At 39.6% G+C, this 22,068-nt stretch overlaps 1 protein-coding gene across 1 annotated transcript in view; it reads right to left on the minus strand.

Moving 5' to 3' along the window:
- Positions 1–1,541: 1,541 nt before the first annotated feature.
- The window catches only part of nudcd1 (NudC domain containing 1), a 30,913-nt gene continuing 10,386 nt past the window's right edge, over positions 1,542–22,068 (minus strand). Inside the window, 5 exon segments of the mRNA XM_018699350.2 lie at positions 1,542–2,234; positions 5,482–5,641; positions 13,235–13,360; positions 14,498–14,642; positions 19,249–19,456. Of these exon segments, the coding sequence (XP_018554866.1) occupies positions 1,945–2,234; positions 5,482–5,641; positions 13,235–13,360; positions 14,498–14,642; positions 19,249–19,456 (929 nt within the window). The 3' untranslated portion in view covers positions 1,542–1,944.

Consider the following 22,068-nt stretch of genomic DNA (forward strand, 5'->3'; position numbering starts at 1 on the left):
AAACACATTCAGAGGAACTGATTAAATTCTAAGCGTGGCTGTCAATCTTGAAAATGCTCCTTTAATAATGCTTTCAAAAAGCTGACTTTTAAAGACATATGGTGTTTACCTAAGAGCAGCAGGGTCTGGGAAATGCAGACGGTGAGCAGTAACTATCTTCAATTACCCAATTCTCTGTGGTCAGATGGCTTAACAACATGTTTTTTTTCTTTGTGTCTGAGTAAACACAGGGCTCATCCTCTGAGACATTAGTGGCTCTGACAGGCCGTCATCTAAGGATGCTGGTAGAGCTAATAAAAACAAACAGTGTGGTCTAATTCAATTGCACACCAATAACGAAATAAAAACTGAGAGTAAAACTGGATTTTCCTGAACAAAACAATGACAGAGAAAAGAGATGAGAGTGATTACCCGCAGTCTATAGTGAGGCTTGGCAAAGGAAAGCAAATCACCTCAGAAACCAGCAGGACTCTGGGGAGCCAAGGATACAAATTGCAGATAGTCTTCACAAAATTGCCCATCCTGATGGAGCTAAACTGCCTTTGACTGGGGCTCTCTCTATAGTTACAAGACAATATGCACAGTTCCCTGGTTTTACCGAACAGCAAACACCATCAGGCTGGCTGCTGTTTACTGTTACCTTCAGCTGAAACTGAGTGGACATTGATATGAATCTATTTCTTTCAGGAGTCAGAGGTGATGTTGTGTTTAATCCTTTTACCTTTTTTATCTAATCTTGCAAAACCCTTCATCCTTATCTCCCCAGCTTGTGTCTCTCTGCACTTTTCCTGTGTTACAATCAAAGAAAGGAAGAAGAGGAAGTGGACCATCTTTTCTTTTTCTTTTTACAAAAAAAGTCCATTAGTGTCTTTCCTGAATCTTCTTGCTGGTCGATGGATGAGTGGGCTTCTTCAGGGTTTCGTAAATGGCAAAAGAAAATGTCACGGCTGAACAAGCGAAGCAGAAATGTTTGTTTACTGGCCAGATTTTGGCTTTGGCATAAAAATGTGGAAAATGGGGATTCACAGCTAACACAAGCTGCAGCTCTTTCTCTGCTTAATGGTGGAGAAAATGTACAAAAGTTTAAAATGTGAACTTTCCCCCATTATCTATCCAACGTTACTAAGTAGCAAATGCACTCTGATTTAATAGCTCAGAGTAAAAATGCCATCTGCAGTATTTATAAATATACTCCTCGCCTGTGTGCAAAGGGTAGCACCTCCATTTAAACCTTAACCACAAAAAAAGGAACTGGAAAAGACAAGATTGAAATTTTAAGCCTCTTGAGATTTTAGCTTCAAGTCCAACTGATCCATCTGAGATGGATCCTGTGTAATGTGTATGTGTGTTTATGTAAATTTATGGAAATGCATCTTTCGTCTTCTTTCATTCTTCCACAGCGATGATTGTAAAATAAGCCAAGGAGAGGGATTTCCTTAGCGTCTTCCTCTCCACTGACCACCTGACACAATACCACAACCAACCATCAGTGCAACACAGCCAGCCAGAGAAAAGTGTACAAGTATATGTCTGCACTGGAATTCATGGAATTACAAATGTATTTAATAATGCAGTGAGCATTAATAGGGCATTACATATATGAAATATTCAGTATCATTAAATGGGATTCATGAAAAAACAGTGTGATCATTATTATTTAATCACTGACATAATGTTTCTTAATGAACTTTACAAATAATTCAGCTTGTGAATGTTTATTATCATAATTTGTCCTTCAGAACATGGTTCCTTACTTGTTGATCTTACAAACATTTTCCAACACACAGGAAGGGGAAGGGAAGGAGGGAAGGGAAACAAGGAGACTGAACGACAGAATTCATCACAGATGTTTCTGTTTCAGTTGTAGCAGATAACACATGTTGAATTTGGAATGATCGCAATCTTAGAGGGTAATCAGATGAAAAACTAACAGAGTCCCCACATCTAATTATTATTGACCTTTAAAACAAAGAGGTTACTGGAGGTCAGGATGTACAGTCTCTCATTGGTTGCTCTGAAGCCCAGGATCGGTTTGTCAGAATCCAGACTGGCCACCTGTTGTTTGGCAACCTGTCCTACCTGACGGCCCTGCTTCCTGTTGAAGAGGACGGTCTCCACCGGCGACGGCTGTCGGTAGATGAACGCGCGGCGCAGACACTCGCACAGGGAAGCGTAGGAAAAGTTTGGAGCGCAGGTCGCAAACTTTTTATCCCGTTTGGATGCCTGGACGTAGCCTACAAAAACAGAGAAAAAAAATCAAATCAGACATGTGCAGAGAGAATATATGAACTTTGTTTTCATAATTAATTTTCACTGTTTATTCACACTGTAACAGAGTAATAACAGCGTTCCACTTGTAGTTAGTTAGAGATGTTGATTCTCACAGTTTTCCCCTGCACTTTAATATATAATATACTATACTTGATTCCAGATTGAGTAACTGCATGGAGAAGAAATCTACCACACTGGCCTGAATATGAACCATAAAAGTAAAACTTGAAATAATACAATTAAAGCCTAAAGTAAATCTCTAAAATGTAAAATTTGTATAGCTTGTCTTTTAGTCACATACTCACACTGTCTCTCTCAGGCTCTTGGAAATGAAACGATGAAATGAGTCAAAATGATTTTCTCTGGCAGCATTTTTCAGTCTTTTTGGGCTCCTCATCTTCTGTGACATCAGTAATTCTTGGCTGATTCTGCAGCAAGTCGAGAGAAGCTTTCAGCTTCTTTTCACTCCTGAATTCATGATTTTTTTCCTCCACGGCAGGAAAACACGTTAGAACACGTCAGAAACTCCAGTAGGAGTAGGCACCCATGCCATGTTGGAGTATTGGGGTCTTGCTTAAGGGCACTTTTAGAGTAATGAGCCATGAGCAAGCTTTGCCCTTTTACTGCCCAGATTTAACCTCGCAGCCTGAGGATTGAAGTTTGCTTGTTTTTTACTCACTGCTCTAACCTTTAATCTGAAAGGTTTGGGGAGGACTGGCTGAGCCAAGTGTACCAGAAAACTCTGTGCATACGCAGCTTTAAACTGCAGTGGTGAGAACAGAATCTTTGGTGAACAGGGAGGAGAAGACTTGCAATATTCGAAAGCCAACCAGATAAAGTAAAATCCTCAAAAATCAGACAAGTAGCATAAGAAATAAATGCTCAGGTGTAGGAACAAATGAGGGTGAAATCTACAGAAAATGTTTCAATGCCTCAGTCTCTCAAAGTGCTTACAGGTTTATGATTTCAGCTGCACTTCAGATACAGAGGACACAGGTGCAAATAATGAGCTGGTGAATTCACTTAGTTAGAAAGAGGCAGCTCTACAGCAGCAGAGAGACACTTGTTTAATATTTACATGTGCTGAAAAAGCCTCTTTAGATGTGACGCCTGAATAAAGCATGACGTTAGCACTAAAACAATCCGCTGATGATTTAATGAGTTTATGGAGAGAAAATTAGCCAGTGTTGATATTGGAGTAACTGTTACGGTTGTTTGTAGATTTCTTTCTGTTATTTATTCAGTATAAATTAAATACATACACTTGGGAAGGACAAAAAAAATCAGAAACACCTCTCAGTATAATGTGGTCGAGTACAACACCACCTTTAACTATGACCTCAGTGATGACCCTCCAACTGAATTTAGGATTTTACAGACACAGTTCTTCCTATTGCACCTAACCGAGCTTTGATGTTCAAACGTGCGTGAGTCTGTTTTCCTCTGAGCCTCATTTGGAGATAATCTCTGACAATATCACCAGGGATCCATCTGCACTCTCAAAATGGATGAGGTATTCCAACTCTCTCAGTGTTAAAAACAGACAAATGAAGATCTCACCCATAAAACTAGTTGCAGACGCCGTCGCTGAGTAGAGAGGTGAGTAGATAAATTAAATAAAGGCAGAAATTGAAAGAGATGGACTCACTGGCTGATGGTCTGAGTTGATTTAAGCTTTGGAGTTCAATTAACACAAGAGTTTCCAGACATCAGTCAGTGGCTAAGTTAAGAGGCACAATATAATCCAATTATCAGCCCAGGTTTTATTATACAGACCAATGTGAATGGTTTATATGCAGTGTAGAAGAGAGATCTGTTAATGATCATTCATATATTTCTTCTTGTGCCCATGTAGGCTACGAGGAGTGTCATGAAACTCCCTCTCGTTATTAGCTGCAGTTTTATTGCAGCCATTTAAGAGCTTCTGTCATCCATCCACTACAGCACTAGAGGCACAGCAGCAGTGTGACAGCGGATGTAAACAAAGTTAATAGCTGTAAGAATGAATAATTCAGCTTTAGTTGCCATGATTCATCAAAAATGGAAATTAAAATAGGCTTCCACTGAGAATACTGTTCATATTAACTTCGACTCATTTCCACACACTGGAATTAATGTAATGTTTCACTTATCTTAAAGGGGCTGGTGGAGGTTTTGACCACTCTGGGAGCAATATTTTGATGAACAGGTGCACACATGAACTCTACAAGGACAGATTTGATGTGATACATGTTTCTGCCCATTGTAGAAAAACATCCCCTGATGCCTTTAACTGAGAGATGGTGATTTAGTGTGGTTTACAACGATGACATTAAAATCTCTGTGATCAAAGCTGATTCCCATGGATGCAGGAGAGGCATCTTTTTTAACTGGACTACAATAAATGGTGCATTTACATGCATTCATGTAACCAGGGTACACTCAGCTTTTTATAGTGAGCTGATTTCTTAAACATTTCTTAACCGGAGCAGGGGATCAGAAAAACTTGATTTCCCTGCTAAATTTCTCTCTCTGTCATGTGTACAAGTTTCTAAACATGTGCACTACAAATACTTCAGACAGTAGGAGAGTAACAGTGGAGCAGCTGAATGTAGAAAGAGTAAATTACACGTTGAGTTGAGTTCTAGTATTTTAAATAATTCCATCCTAAAACTGAAGATAACACAAGGTATCCTCCAGACGTCTTTTTCCACAGCAGCTGTGCTCTGTCTGTCCCCTCTGCACTGTCAGAGAGCGACACACACAAACTAAAAAAAGTAAGGAAGCAGCGTCCTCTGTTAATTACTTATAATAAGCAAAGAAGGTTGAGGGTTTTGAAGAAAGCTGATTGCATAAAAATGCACTGACTAAGTCAGGTTTACCTGCAGATAGCTGTAACAGTGTATTTCAGTGTGTCCATGAGAATTCAAAGAAACTAACGGCTGTATTTCAGGTCAGACCCCAGAGGCTGACAGCAAATATCTGCAAAGACCTGAAGGATAGAAACAGTTCATCTACAATGGAAACATACCTTTAATCAGTATCCTCAAAAAAACTGACACCACTCACTGTGTCTTAGAGTAAACTCAAATTACCGCCACGTGGTTGTCAAGTGTCAGGAAATATGGTCACAAACATAACGTCCCGGCCACGGATGTCACCAGCGCAGAAGCGTTTCGGGATTTACCTGATTGAAGGCATCAAAGTAGATGTTTTAGTTGAAGCTCTTACCCAAGGCGTTGAACGTGGCGATGTGCTCCCACATGTTACTGGGTTGGTCAGGACGTGGCTGCCACACCAGAGCATCCACATCATGTCGGAGACAAAGGCACGGCATTTCAGAAGGGTTCACGTCAACTGTGAAAAGGTACTGATGGCTGCCTAGGTTCACCTGGAGAGAGACAGACAGGAGGGACAGGTGAAGGTGTGAATTAGTGTTCACTTTCTTTTTGTCATTCTGTTGGTCATCCTGTTGTGCTGTATAATTAAGTTATTCTCTAAGCGTACCCCTCTGTGACAGTGCAGGTATAGGGACACATGAGCTACAAGCACTTTAGTGGACGTGCTTTGACGTGGACAACTGCCCATTGGATTACACTGCACCAATACTGCACTGCTTCCAAAGATTTTCATCCTTGTAAGTCATTTGCACCCAAAAACTGGGAAAAGGTTCATACAGGTTCAAAAATACCTGCGTTATTCTTTAAGATTCTCATCTGTGGGGGATCTCTATCTTGAAATTCAGCATGGCCTCAATAGGTAAGAGGCTTTCTAGAGGAACATGTGATCACAGCCATAAACGTCCTTGTATTTGCTGCACAGTTTTCTCACTGTGATGAATGTGCTTGATATAATTGCCTGTGCGCGGTTTGCTGATGTTCTAGTCTGACTCCATTTGTTTTAGAAAGAAAATGACCGCTACTGTGACATAATCGCTACTCGACATCTGACTCTTCACACCGATCCCTCGCTCGGAGTCAACCCACATCCCGCGAATTCAACTGCCAACATGTCTCAGAGGCTGTCAGGCAGCACTGTCCTCCCCATCTCAATACACACTTGACAGGCATTGAAAATTCAGCATAAACCAACCCATATGTTGGTGGTTGATGGTTGCGCACAGTGACAAGCCATTTAGCAAGCCATCACTCCTCCACTCTAAAACTCATTTTCTTGCCACTTGTGTTTGACTTGGAGCATGTGGCAGATGTTTGCTCATACTTGAGCTACTGCCTGTTGACTGACAATGATGCCGGTTTCTGTCTGGGTCATGATTTGTGATGAACAATAAAAGCAAAACAATAACAAAACATGACAAAACAGAATAACTGCACTGAATCAAACTGACTTAAACCAGGAGATTATGTCATGGAGGGCCAGGAGAATTCAGGTTTCATTAAACTCAAAGTCCACAGCAAGTGATTTCAATGCTTATATCTTCCTTTCTACACAGAGGAATCCTTATCAATCAACAAAGTCAGCTGATGTAAAAATGATGTAAAAACAGACAGCCCTCCATGGCATGCAGCTGCTACCTTCAGTATTAAAACTGGCAATTTCCCATTACCCTTAAGCCAAAATTTGAAAGATAACTTCCTGAAATGAAAAGTTCACTCAAATGAAAAAAATATGGTCATACAAACAAATTCAGTTTCAAGTGCCAAGACCAAATCTTGGTAACTTGACAAGTACATGAACACCTGAACACCTCCTTCATCATTCATTCATGCCATAATCTGCATGAATACACCGATCACGTGGCACCAAAACTGGACATTTCAAGACTGGAAAACTAAATTTTTAGCTCACCTGGAGTGCAAACTAACAGACCTTCAAGGTCTCACTAGAAATGGATTGAACGATAATGAGCTGAACACTGTGTCTGTTTTCGCCAAATTCACACTTTTTTTTTTTCCAAGGAAACTATTGTGGTAATTATTGAGAAATTCAATATTTTTATGTTTATTTTCTACCGTAACTTTCATGCACAGGAGGTCTGCTGAACGAGCATACATGTGAAATTTGTTGAGGCAAGAAAAAAATTAAAAATATAGGAAAAACAATGTAATTTTTTTTTAAATGCAGCATTTCCTTCAAAGAAATTCCTGAGGAAATCAACAACTTCTTAGAAACGTCTTAGTAACCAAACTTTAATAATTGTATCAAGTCTCTCTTCTCTCTTTAACCCCTCAAAGTGCACAGTTACTTCCAGGACTATTATTAGGAAGTAGACCAGTAAAATAAGTTGCTGCTGATGCACTGAAAGACAAAAAGAAGACACCAATACAAACTTGGCACACAATTTTTTATAAAGAAAAAAACCTAATCTTATGGATAGATTCTTTTATACTTTCAGAGAATCAACTTAACTCTCTTCCTGTATCTTGCACCAGACACACAGTAATAGTCTTTGCCTTTACTCACAGATGCTCATACTGGGTGAGACAGAATATTACACTTACTGTTCGATAAAGGCATATGGAAACTGGAAACCAATTTCTAGCTGCGAACTCAACTGTGTTTCTTCTTTATTAAGAATAACATTACCCAGAAAAATAAAACTAGTTATTTTCAAAGTCAGTGACTAAGCATTGTTATTGTGTGACTAATACATGGCTCTACCTGTGCCTGGGGCTTGGAAAATAAATCCATATCCTCTGATAGCCTGTGGCTTGTTAATGGTCACATTATAAGAAAAAGGAAAAATCCAATCACAAGGCTTTTATCTCATTATTTTACAGCGCACCTTTTCCAGCAGCCTCTGGCCTACTTATTTTGTCTGATATGTACTGCAGAGAGTTCATGTCTTACATTATAAACCAGGGAAATCAAAACCTCTACGAAGAAGGAAACAGAGCTAAACTAACCAGATAATAAGAGAAGAGAAATCTCTGTTCTATCGTACTTTAGTTTCTTTACAAAACCGTTAATGAATGCTAAGAGGATTTAACTGCCAGCAGCAGAGCAGAGCATCAGATTTACCTTTTGAATCCAGAATCTAGATTCCTGCTAATTCCTATGTTATAGCACCTGTGAGACCAAGATATGCTATTCAAAATAAGGAAAAGAAAAGCCTCTCAGTTGTCTGTCAGGGGGCAAAGTATTCTACTGCATACACAGCAGAAACAGAACGTGGTGAATGTGTTGCCATTTGGCTCCTTTATGTCTGCTTTACATCTGGTGACAAAAGATAAATGTGCACTCAAGTATTGTGCCATCTTTCTGTGTAATTAACTCAATTTGAATCTCATAAAAGGATGTTTTCTTCAACATGTTGGAGGTAAATGTTGTGACTGGTGTGACTTACAATTTAAGAAATTTTCTGGTTTGAGAGTCGTTATTTCCTGTGGCCTATGGTGCCCCATGCGACATTTGAGTGGTGCCAGACTGTTGGCACTGGGGGCTCTGGCAAAACAACGCATAGTCATCTGGCAAAAAAATTTAATCGAATCAACTTTTGCTGCAACACAACATGACATCATGACATGCAACCACACATCCCTAGTGGATTACTTTGTAACTTCAACACTGTGTTTCTACTGTTCAAGTCACATTTGTCGTGACAAAAGATAAAATGGTTACTGCTTTGAACATGCCTTAACATAAACATCACAGCCCAAGCCTCCTGCAGTGTTTTTATGAGGAGCTGCGTCAATCTCATCCCTGCTTGTTGCCATTTTTCTTTTTCTGTTCATATTCTTATTCCCACCCACAAAGTCTGGATTTGTTCGGTTTTGGGGTCTGTTTGAATAATAAAAACATATTTCAATGTGGGTGAAAACACCAGCAGTGCTCCATTTAACAAAACAAAACACAAAATGATTTTAAAAGGTATGTTGTGTGTAGCAGGTACACTAATAGCAGCTTATGTGTACAAAAATTTAGTGTTTATTTTTGACCTTGTAGGCAGCAGCTACAGGAAAAATAACTGAATAAACTGAATAAATTCTTGGTTTCTCAAGCTTTCAACTACATCTGATTATAGAGTCAGATACACAGATACACAACTGATAGAGATGTTATATGTTGTCCTGTTGTTGTCATTGCATAATGTACACAATATGACGTACTGTAATTAGACTCAGCAGAGGCAAGTACAGAGAATAAATTACTTGTACCTATTCTGAGGCTGAAAAAGCTTTTTAGTGTTCTCTTCTTTTTTATCAGAGGGTTTGTAGATGGAGGACAGGAAGTGAGAGGCTGGCATTACAAAATCAAAAGCAAATACATCTATACACAGAGGCCAGATGTCTGTAATAACAGCTGAAATGCCAACTCTCTGTCATCATCATCATTGCTGCCGTCATGTTCCTGCAAGGCTGCTGTTCACTCGCCTTTACAGTGAAAGGACAAATTGTTGTTTATTTAGACTCTCTCCTGCCCCGAGACAATGAACTTTGTCTTTTAAAATCACTAAAGTTTTTGTTTTTTGTTCGTCTGTCTGTAAAAAAACCAGTTGCATCTAATAAGACCTTTGATGTCATTCAGTATGTGATCATAAATGTGTTGCTCCTTTGAATCAAAGAGTAAAGAAACCATATTAATTTAAAGTTAATATCTTTAAACTCAGTGGCCACAGATGCTCTCTGTGCTCTGCTATTGTGCGACGCTGATCGGCTTGTGGAGACACACCTGTCCTGGTTAGCAGTGCCAACACCAGAGAAGAGACAAGTTTCACACCACATTTGTATCTTCACACACTGGAATCAACAGTGTGAAGCCAGCAGTATCACACCATCGCTCAGGCTGATTCAAATAAATGGTGGGTTTCCACAAAAGCACAGGGAGCAAAAATACATCTGAATGATTTGAGAGAAATAGAATTTTTTGGGGACTAAGAATTAAACTGTGGAAATTAAACCCCAGGCCTGTATTTGTGATCTCCATAGTTAGATATGTTTTTACCAGTAATCTCAAATCTGTCTTGTTTCTGCGTGAATGAAATCTGTCTTACCAGGGTTCAAACAGCCAAAGAAAAGTCAACAATATAGTCCATATTCATTACGAAATCACATTAGCGTTTTACTTAACACTGCTCAGTGCTATTTAAAAGGTGCTATAACTAAGTGTTATAGTTTAAAACATTGAAAATGAAGTAAATTTATCAACAAAATGAGAATAACAGTTTTGATCTTATGCCACAGACGTTTATGAACTGTGCTGTAGAGACATCTACTGAAGTTAGCATGCTAACCATAGCGTCCAATCTGCCCCCAGTCCCACATGAGAGGATGAATAAGTGGCACTGTCCAGAGGGTGTATTTAGACCTCTTGTCAATCATGTTGAGAATGAAACAGCAAACCTTCACCTGGCAAGTGACCACCATCACCATCACCACAGCTTCATCACTGGCAAGTTCTGGTACTTGGTTGGTTTCGGACAAGTATGTGCATGTAGTTTCAACAGATCAATTTTCCAGTCAACAGCTACAGGGCGAGATGCTAGCTACCAGCGTGAAACAGTCCTGAGGTGATCACCTAGGTTATTTATTTGGAGTAACCAACGTTGTTGGTGGTTTTTAAAAGCAAAAAGATAACAAATGTCTATTTTTACCCATATCAAGTTACCCAAATTAATTTAGTAAAGATAGCTGCATACAGTCAGCTTATTAATGATACAACATCAGATATAAAAAAGATGATTGTTCAGAACAACTTTCAACTAATATCTGCATTCCCTACTTTCTAACATCCAATAACCTTTGAATAAGTGAGTGTTTTTAAAGATTTCAAAATCTTCTTTACAAATAACAGCCACCAAGGGCATCGTAGCCTCCATAGGCAAAATCTGCAGGGCTGATGTACAGATACACTCCATTGTATAAGGTGTTACAGATATGGCCAGTGGATATGAGTCACTGCCTCCCTCTGGAGAGCACACATTATAACCATTCTTCGTCTTTTCAGCTGGGATCGGAACCAAAGAGAAGCACATTGACAAAGGTGCCAAATTAACGGTGGGAGCCACAATTTTAAGCTGAAAGGTTTTTAAGAAAAAGGTCGGGATATATCCTTGTGGGCAGGCGAGCGACTGAGGCATTAAGGCAGATACAATGAGGGTGGGAACTGAAGAAAAGAAAGGTACAGCTTCCTGGAGGAGACACAGATAAACACGGACAAACCTCCACACACATGTTCACACACATGTATACGCTCACATGTCTACACACATGCTGAACAAACAGACCCAGCTGTCCTTCAAAAGGCTGATGGTATAGGTACGATTAAAATCCAGGGCTGCAGCTGTGCTATTTACAGAGTAAAAGGAGGGAGAGATATAAAGGGCTTTTATACACATCAAGCCCTTCTTCACTAGTCTGGGCAGAAACACTGTACCTTACATTCAATACTCACTATTAGCCTTTCATTACATAATGAAAGGGTTCATTTTTGACTGTTAGAGTTTTTGTGATGGAGGAGTTTTGAGCCATAAACACAGGAATTATTTGGTGCAACTGAAACAGAGAAACTGAAAGAGAAGCATCAGTGATGAATGTAGACTAATGCCTACAAATGAATAGAGGTTTGGAAACTGCAATATGTCTGTTTTAGGAAATGAAAAACATTCATTTGTGCTTGTTATTCAGTATTTCCAAAATGCAGAGGTAAGGTTGTTACAGCTGCTTCTACAAATACCTGCGTCATGAAGCAGGCTATTTTCATTTGGCTTTTTATGCTAACTTTGAAAGTGTACATGTCACTTCCTCGCTTCCATCTAAGGAACATAAGGGTTATTTATAAATAATAAAGCCATTTTTCCTTGTCAACTGTGAGCCTGTAAAATTGATCACCATGTCTTCAGAATAGACTGCAACCTTGGGACGAATAATGGCTTACAACAGTTCTTCCTCACATACTCTAGATGGAGTAACAGGTCAAGCCTCTACCTTCTTCAAACATTTCTGTTTTATATGTAAAATACAAAGCTGAGATTCTACTGGGTTCCATTTTTGATTAAATGTTTGCAAACCTCATTCATACCACAGCTTTTCCTGAAGGTTACTGCTGTAAAAACTCAACTAGTAGAACAAAAGGGAAGGAGGAAACTTAGCTTGTTTAATGATGGAAAAGACAAGTCGCTTATTTTTAATCTTGAGGTTATGTCCCTTTCTTTCATTAGAAAAACTTTTTAACTCAAACTGATAAATGAGCTGCACATATAGCACTTTCTAGTATCGTCTGCTCATACACTGATGGAAGAGCCATCAGGGGCAATTTGGGGGTTCAGTATCTTGCCTGGGAATTGAACCACCAGCCTTCCAAATAGTGGAAGTTCCATATGTTTGCATGCTGACGTTAGCATTTAGCTCAAAGCTTCGCTGTGCCTAAATACAGCCTCACTGAGCTTCTGACATGGTTGTGGTCGACAACATAAACTACAGATGATAATTATTGTTTGTTGGAGTACATACTGGGGAGAGGCTGTAAACTGTATTATAAATGCCAGCAGTGGAGTTTATAAATTCACTGTGACCTTTTGTTTTAGTGGCGCACGCCTACTGTAGCTGAAACCGACAGTTCGGTGGAGAAAAAATGTATTTCAACGCAAATGATGATTTGGTTTGGTTTATTCAGTTAGAGGACAGCAGAGTGACATGTTGCACCCCGATGAATCTATTCTCTACACTGATAAAAATAGATATCAGCTACAATGGTGCAACTTCTTACAATTCGAGTCACGAAGACAGGTAATGGAAATGAAGTGGGTGTGTCTGTTCCTTCTCTACTGGGCCTCTGTGGAGCTCTCTGGTCAAGTGGCTTGTTAAAGGCCAAGGCCTGCACTGGCTCACTCATGGGGGGTTGGACTGAATAAAAATGTGCTCTTATAAAGGCAGTGAGCACCAGGTAGCAACAGTGTGCTTGAGGGGAATGAAAGACGGAAAGAGGCCACAGAAATGAGTGAAATATTTAAATAAAGGGGGATCAGGCTTGACGGATTGGAGAATAAAAGTGTTTACCAGTGAAGGAGAGAGATGCTACTCACCACCTGAGTGGGCTTGAGCGATTCTCCGTCAAAGTGTGTGAGGCGGAAGCTGTCCTCTGGGAACCCATCACAGTCCTCTAGCTCCTGGGAGTTACAAGGGGGCTTGTCCCTGTCAGGGTTTCCATTCTGGACAAAAAGGAGGAAGAAGACAGACAGAGAAGACAGAGGCTACGGTCACGCTTGTTTTGCATTTATTAACATGTAAAAGGCTTGATTTGCACTGAGGGCCTCAAGTGGGCCCAGATGTCACTAATGAAGGGTAAGGGTGGAGAGAGGAAGTGGCTAAAAACACTGCTCTAACATGAGACTGGCAGTGACTCTGGAGACCAGAGTGTGATGATGTGTACAAGACGTCAGGAAGAAGAGGGCTCAGAGCAGCTGAAGAGGAAAGTGACGGAGATGAGAGGCCACGGAGGAGGGAGGGCAACTAAAAGCTAGAAGGGTGGTCTCAATAAAAAAAAAAAAAATGTATGAAAGTTCATGAGAAAATCTCCTGAGAAAACAAAAGTCAAGACAAGACAAAGCTGTGCTTCATGAAAGTTTTATGGTTGAATCATATTTTCAAACACATAGTGCTGACATTTTATCAATAGGACTGGACAATATATTGACATATATAGTGAAAATTAAGTGTGGGAGATTTAGTCATAATGTTTCTTCTAAGATATTAATTGCTTTATTATTTTTGGGAATACTACACTGTTATAGGCAAAGTTTTTAAAAGACATATTAGGTTCACAGGAATGTTGTTTTTATGTGATGAAGGACCATGTTTGTCAAGTATTTACAGGAATTAACTGGATTAGACAAAACCAACTTTTCCATCTTGTCATTTTATTTGTCAACTGTTTTTCTGATGACCTTCTCAAAAACTGAATATATCACAATATCCAATCTCTATATTTTTCTGTCTTTCTGTCTCTGCAGAAAAAAATCATGAGGTAAATCCTGCTCCCCAGAGGATAAACTGTTTTCTTCCAGCACAACACTCAAGAAAAAATGACAACTTTGCACACAAAATATCTCATATTATAACAGGCAAATTACAATTTCACTTGGGAATACATTCACACTTCCAAGTATAGAAACACTTTTGATTTAAACTGCTGCTGCCACCACCAGGAACACTGGACCTGTATGTTATAGCTTTGGGTATTTTCATGCATAGGAGATTTGGACTAAGGTGTGATGGTGCAGGTAAAAGAGATTGGTCATTATATTTAGTGCTGGAGATATCAGAGTAATGTAACAAGTCAGCCTTACAAGGTCTTCAGAGGTCAGGTGGGTCAGTCTTTCATGGATAATGGCGGCCTGCTCGTCGCTCATCACATATTCTCCTCTCCTGTCACCCATCACCAGCTCCGGCCACATGGGCCCCTCGCTGCGTTTCTGCAGGGTCACCTCCAGGCTGAGAACACATTCAAACACACACACAGACACATTCCTTCTTATTCAAAGTGCTGCTGATGAATTAGTCATACAAATGTAAATTATAAAGTTTAAGTAAGTGGCATACAGACAGGCTGCGTCAGAGAGCTCACTCACTGTTTTTTTTTTTTTTTTTTTAATGTCACAAATGATAAGGTGTTTCAAGCAGCCAAAAACCAAAACCCCTGGTTCCACAATTTCAAATTGCCTGAGAGCCTGATTCTTATGATCTACAGAGCAAACAATGTACTTAGAATCAGAATGATGCAATCAGCCAGTAAACATCCATCAGGAGCAGTGTAGTGAGCTAAAACACAGTGTTGATGAGAAAGGTCAGAGAAGAACTTGAAGAGTTATTCAGGCTGACGGAGCTGTGGCTGATCTACCTTTGACACAAATTATGTTCCTCTCCAGCAAGTGAGAGGTGTTTGAAGTTGAGCAGCAGAATAAATCAAGACAGGGAGGACAAAAAAATGTGATTTTTAAAATCCCAAAAAGCAGCAGTGTTACATGCCTCACAATGTTGCTCAGTACTGTGCCACGTTTCTGGCCTCTCTGCAATGTTTATTGTACTGAAAATTAGACTTAAATTGAGATTAGCATTAAAATTACATCAATGTCATTATCTGCAAATATCATGTACCATAAGATAAGTTTGAGTTTTACAGCAGGATGCACACCCATTGAATTTTTACCAGATATTTTGTGGTATGATTGTAGAGCTGCAATGATTAGTGAATTAAAGAACAATCAGAGAATTAATCAGCAGCTATTTTTGTGTGTTTGTTTGTTCATTTGTGAGCAGGATTATGCAAAAAGTACTGAAGTGATTTGCACCAAACTTGGTGGAGGAATGGGGAACGGGTCAGGGAAGAACCAATCAAATTTTGGTGCAGATGCAGGGAAAGGGGCAGATATTATAAATGAATCATTAAGGCCATCACTTTTTCCTTTCATTTCTCTATTCTAGAGAGACGTGTGTAGGATTGTTTGGCCTTGATGTTTTATAGACCTAACAATGAATTAATAATAAAATAATTCACAGAATGCAAAGGTAATTTAATCATAAGTTATAGAACTAGTTTTGGTGACTGATGGTAATTAAGTGCACAAGCATTACAGATCATATCTTACTCATCAGTTGCAGCTTTGGAGCCTGCATGTCATCCTGTCTTTCCACACATGAAATCTACACACTTTGATCGTGCTGCAGTGGCAGGTGTGTGCCATGAATTCAATACAAGGACACGTGAGTTTGTTCATTAATTCTCAGTGTTTCACTAAATGATGGAAACAAAGATCAGTCCTTATGGATTCAGGGAAAAATAAGAATAAATTAGAATAACATTTGAATGTAATTATCTTTCTTGTTAGACATATGTTTGCACATATGCATTTTGCCCAGAGCGATGTAATCTCACATTTCTTTGTGGATGTCAGTGCTGAGAACATCGAGTCACAGCGAACCATTTGCAGTTTCCATTAAGCCAGGACAGCATAATGAACTATGCTGGTGCGTTATCATGTTTTTTGTTACTGAATTCATCACACACTCTCCAAAGCAGTTTGGTCTACTGTATAGTGAAAAGGTAGAATGAAAGTTTTAACTGTATTATAGTATAGCCACACCACATATTAGAGGCATCATCTGAAATTTTCAACAAATGGGTAGGTTATAAAAATCAGAACAGAAACAAATTAATTAATTACTTAAGTTTACTGTAACTTAATCATAATAAATGTATAGCTTTACAGATTTTACACTTTTTTTCTTTGTTTTTATGTTTTGTATTCCCTGCCTCTTCTATCTCTTTCCCCTTTCATCTTCCTGTAAAACACTGTCTTTGGTTTTGAAAAGTGTCATAAAAATGAAGATACTTTGCGATCAAACTTTTCTGATGCAAACCAATTGTTAACACAATCTCTTCCAGGCAAAGAAATAAAGACATTTTCAAAGACTTTGAAAAACAGTGTAAGAAGACAAGTCAGGTGAAGCTGTTTGCAGTTAACTATACATTAAACGGAGGATTTCATAGCTTTCATGGCCTCAACATGGTCCAGGAACTTGACTGTGAGTCTTGGAAACAGTTGTTTGTTTGATATGAATTAAGTATTACATTTAATTAGGTTTAGCTTTCAACATTTGAAAATCACCTGTAGGAGAAAAGAGAAACATTACAACCTGAAGCATAATATATAAAATGTTGATTAAATATACCTGAGACATTAAAATAACAGGTGCTGCCTATTTTCAGTTAGTGCCAGATAAATGGCTATATAGCCATATAATGGCTAAAACAATTAATTAGCTACAGCTAATGGCGATGTTTGTCATTTTAACCAGCAATGGTTGGTAACTGCTAAGAAAGAGAAGCATGCTCCCTAAATGATATCGCTCGTTGTAAGTGTAATGTATAATTTTACAGCTTATTTGCTTTGGGTTTCAGTTCTACCATTAATATTATTCTGGGGGATAAAAAATTATTCCTTCTGATTTGGATATTTTTCTCCAGGGATAAAAAATAATCAACATACAGCCTCAACATTTTGCGCACACACTGCAGCTCCAACCTCAGAACATGGGCCTTCAGAAAACAGAATCATTCATACTCTATTATGCTGAAGGTTGTTATAAAACAGGTCTATATTTGGGCAACCATGAGAAGATAAGAAAGAGAAGAGGGCAGCTTCTTAATTCAGCTCTGGACAAAGGAAGGCAGCTGTCTGTCTATAAAGAGCACAACCTATTGTTGTTGAAAAACATCCTCAATACAAAAACAGAAGGGTTCTTTATCAACGTATTGTTATATTTTACATTGTAAAGGACCATCCAGATGCAGTCTAAATGTACACACACAGGCAGACATACTGGCTTTCCCCAGCAAGATTTCCAGCAAATCGATGCATTTGTGCGTCATGCATAGACATCAACCTGTCTCATTTACATTTTGTTTGGCTACCATAATGTCCTTTGTATATAAGGTCCTTTGTGTATACATGGGGAAAAACACAGTCCGAGAATGAAGGTGTGATTTCTTTGAGATATTCACAGCTTAAAAGGGCACCTAGATGTATGCAGCACCCAAACAGCAGATACGCAGACGAAGAGGAAGGGTCACAAGCTGGAATTATCACCCACCAACGGTGGTAAAATTTATCTATGGTAGATGAGCAGGGATAAGCTTAAAGGATGCAAAATAAATAAAACTTACAGAATAAACACTCATGTCTATATTGCAGCTCCTCATCTAAACTAGGGTTATTTTAATATTTTTCTTTCAGCACTCACAACAAAATAGATGCATGCACACTCTGTCTGCCCCAGACACACACAAGAGCACTCAGACTTATCAAGGATTATCAGAAAACTAACAAACAGCCTACGTAACATGTTTTTATACTGAATAGAGAACTGGAGGACTCACACTGAAGGAACAGGAAGCAGAGATGGAGAGCTGATAGAGCCACAGATGAAAGTTCTTAAAGTGGGGTATATGACTCAACTCATATTGACTACTTGGCTTAATAGATTCAGTGCTTACGAAAACTATTCAACCTCTATCTTTTTTATGTTTTATTGTTCTGCAACCTGAATCACAGCAGATGTAATTTAAAAAGTAGAAAAAAGAACTTCAGGATGCTGGAAGACATGACAGCTCCCCAGAGGTGAAACCAAAACATCTCAATTGCCCTCTGGTTGCTGTACAGATCATAAATCCTGTCCACTCCATGTTAGCAGATGGGTCAAAGTAAATACTGTTAGGGGTGTTACTTCATGACTGACAGCTGTGACGGACTCTCTATATTCAGCCATTAAGCTGGAGAATTTACAGCTTTGTAAACTGCTCTTGTCAGTCTATTAACCATGCTAGCTCCTACTGTTTCCTGCCTGCTTTTGACAGGACTATGCAAGTAAACATTGTCAGGCGAAATCTCCCCTGACTGCACTTTATGTCTTCTGACTGTGCCTCCTCTACAGAGGACATGTCAGACAGTTTCAGAAGCTGAAGTGCTGCATTCACTGACCAACTATAACCCCAGTCAAGGTCAGCAGCTCTCCTCCCTTATGAAAACAGCCTGAGTGTGGCCCTGCCTGTCTTCCCTTCCCATGTTATCTGACATTTGCTCACAAGCACCCCCTCCCAGGTCTGGCTCCAGGAGTTTATCCCAATCTCCCTGTTCTGGGGAAGGTCACCTCTTTCTCTGTGGTGTTGATTTAATGTTCAAGGCTTCTTTAACGAGTTTGAGTCTGGCTCATTACCTGGGAGCAGCTTGCCTTAAGAGACCCTGGGCAGTTTAGAGAGGCTGCATCGCTCTATAGATGAAAACTCTTCACCACTGAGTGGAAAATGTGTGGTCTTAATTTTGGACTGGACTGGACTTCCTAATCTCTTTTTACACTGTTCTAATATTGTGAAATTCTTTTAGATTCATGTGTGCAGGCTATTTAAAGTGTGTGAGATCTACAGATTTGATATGCATCTCCCTGTTCACCTCTTTCAGTCACGTACGATGAGGTTTCCTGTGTCACTGATGTTCAAAGAACATTTCAGAAATAACAGCTGTGTAGATTCCAGGTGGCGCACCTTTTGTCGTTTTTGATGATCCAGGCACTCGCCTCAGGGTCTACAGACGCATACAGCTGGCCTTCCAGTAAAGGAGGGAAACCCTGAAGTCCGATGCTGATGTTGTCTGCTGTCAGCCTGAACTGCACCTCATCCTTGGTGACGCCCTCGGGCATTCGCACACACACCGTGATGTCCTCCGCTGTCTGCTGCCAGAAGTAAATGGGATCTAAATTCAAACAGGAGAGAAATGTATGGTGTTTAAGTTAATGACAGTCCTGTGCCAGCTGTTACAGAGTCATACATAAAACATTTAATATGCAGGAACTGAACAGAACCACTGTTGAATATTCAGTGACGCTGCAGATGGCAAGTCTATTAAAATAAAGGAACCATCAAACCACACGAGGAGATTACGACTGCTGGTTCCAGCTTCTCAACTGTGAGCATTTGCTGTTTTTTAGTCTTTTGTGATATAAAATTGTATATTTTTGTCATGTAGACATTTTATGGACTAAACAATTAATTGAGAAAATAAATACATGAAGATGAATTCATAAAGAAAATTATCATTCATTGAAGCCCACGTTCAGATCCGTGCTTCAAGGTTTTGATTTGTTGAGCCTTTAGGCAAAGAATAATATAAAATCCACATAGGATAGGATTGAAATCTCCAGGGTGTTCAGACATAAATAATAATGATTTCAATAAAAACAAAGAGCCAGGAACCATATGATGAGAAACGATTAAAGTGAGTCTTGAGAAGAGATTTAAAGGAGGACACTGAGGTTGCCTGGGATCTCCCAGCAGGGATTTCCACAGCTGAGGGGCCCGGACAGCAAAAGCTCAGTCACCTTTACTGACAAGTCTGGATTTAGGAGCCATTACAAGGGCCCTGCCGCCGGATCTCAAGCGTGAGATCAGGCTTGGAAGGAATTAGCAGATCGCAGATGTATGCAGGAGCAAGACGGGCAGCAAGGATTGGTGTAAACATGGTAGATACTGAGCTTTTGTGCAAAATGGATGAAATATTTCAAAGTAATGGCATCTCAAATCTCTGTTTTCAGATCACAAAGGAAACACGAAATACCAGGAATACTTTTTGCCCATTCATCCACAAACATGCATAAATTTCTAACAAATGAATCTTAAGAGGTTCTATGTCTTAGTCCTGTCTCAAAAACCTGTTAACAGATTTCAATTAAATTTAGTGCAACGTTTGGCCACAGGCCAGGGAACACATTAGCGTTGTTTGATTGTAATAGAGCCAGGTGCTGACACGTGATTTTTTTAAAAGGATTTCTCAACAACAGAGCTTTTTCTCACGAGCTGCTGCGCTTAATTGAATTTAAAAATCTGGCACATATATCCCATCATTATCTATCTCTTATCTATAATAGAGTGTAACTACAGTGTAATAAGTTACAGTTATAAGTGTTTCAATTAGTTCAGACATTGGCACTTCGACGACTTCCTTCACACACCTTTTTCACAAACATGATGGTTGCATTTCCACTCCTTCTTATCAGGGAACAAATCTGTTCTCACCATTGCCCACACTGTTAAAGAAGCCAACTTTCTGTCGCCTCTGACTCAGAACCTCGGCCGGCCTGATGGCATTCTGTGATCCTCCATGATTTTTTTAATTTTTTATTTTTCATTTTTTATTTTTTTGGGTAGTGAGTGACAACACCTGTACTGTGTGGTATTCCATAATGAAACACAAAATAATGCGTCACAGAGAGCGTCGGCTTCTAATTATTACTGGCGGTGGTGAGAACAGATGTATACCCTGAGTGAGGCGGAAGTCAGCGGGCCATGTTTGTTAAAAGCCTTGTGGGATGAACAGCAGGCCTCGTGTCCTTCTTTTACTTCTCCCCAACAGTCCACAGATGCTTGATAAAATGCCTCTGGCTGCCAAGTACATAATCATCAAGTGGAACAAACAATCCCATCACAAATCTGACCGGAAACAGTTTTACAGCCTCGTACTTGAATCACTTTTTCAAGAACGAGTCAGAGGTTGTTCACTGATAAATATTTCTAAAATTAAGTCCCTTTGAATCCTAGCTTTGATCAGCAAAGTCCTTTTTCATCCTTTCCTGATCTGAAGGGAGATTCATACATTATTTTCTTTCAGGCACCAGTTTCTTCCTTTCTTGTCACGGGTGAAAGGTTTCCTCCTTCCTGTAATGAAGCTGCCAGGCATTTAAAAAGGAGCAGAAATACAGTGATCCCATCGCTCAACAGTCAACCTCATTTCACAGCCTGGGAAACAGAATGAGAATCAAAGCTTAATTCAGAAATACTGCTTAGTGGGGCATCCTGATAGCTGAGTGGTTAGGGCGCAGTATTGCTTAGTGTTTTCTGAACAGCATGTGGTTCACAAAAGAACTATGGAGCATATAAGATAAGACAGAAGGGAGAGATCTGCCTGAGCTGAATGATCTGATTCATGTACAGACTCGTGTGCCAGCTTTCTCATATACAACATTCCTATAGAGAGAACTCTGTGCCAGATCTGTCATATATAACACTCTGCAATTACTTGCAATGCCTGAGCACTGAAAGTGGTCCAATTATGATGCTCCAAGCCAAGAGGCCTGATCCATATCCGGCTGAGACATGTTCATTACCACCTTTTGTTATCGACTGACTCAACAAGGAAACTAATGAGAAGGAGAGAGGTGAGCTGCCACATCTTTCATTTTGTCTCATTTCCCAATGTTCTCCTTCCCTCTCCAATGCTCATATCTTTCACTCTTCTCTATTTGAACTTGTCAATTGGACAAACTGCTGAGCAGACACACATACCGTCAACCCTGCACAGCAAATGGAAAT

Source organism: Lates calcarifer, linkage group LG3 (assembly GCF_001640805.2).
Source record: "Lates calcarifer isolate ASB-BC8 linkage group LG3, TLL_Latcal_v3, whole genome shotgun sequence".
Lineage (NCBI taxonomy): Eukaryota > Metazoa > Chordata > Actinopteri > Centropomidae > Lates > Lates calcarifer.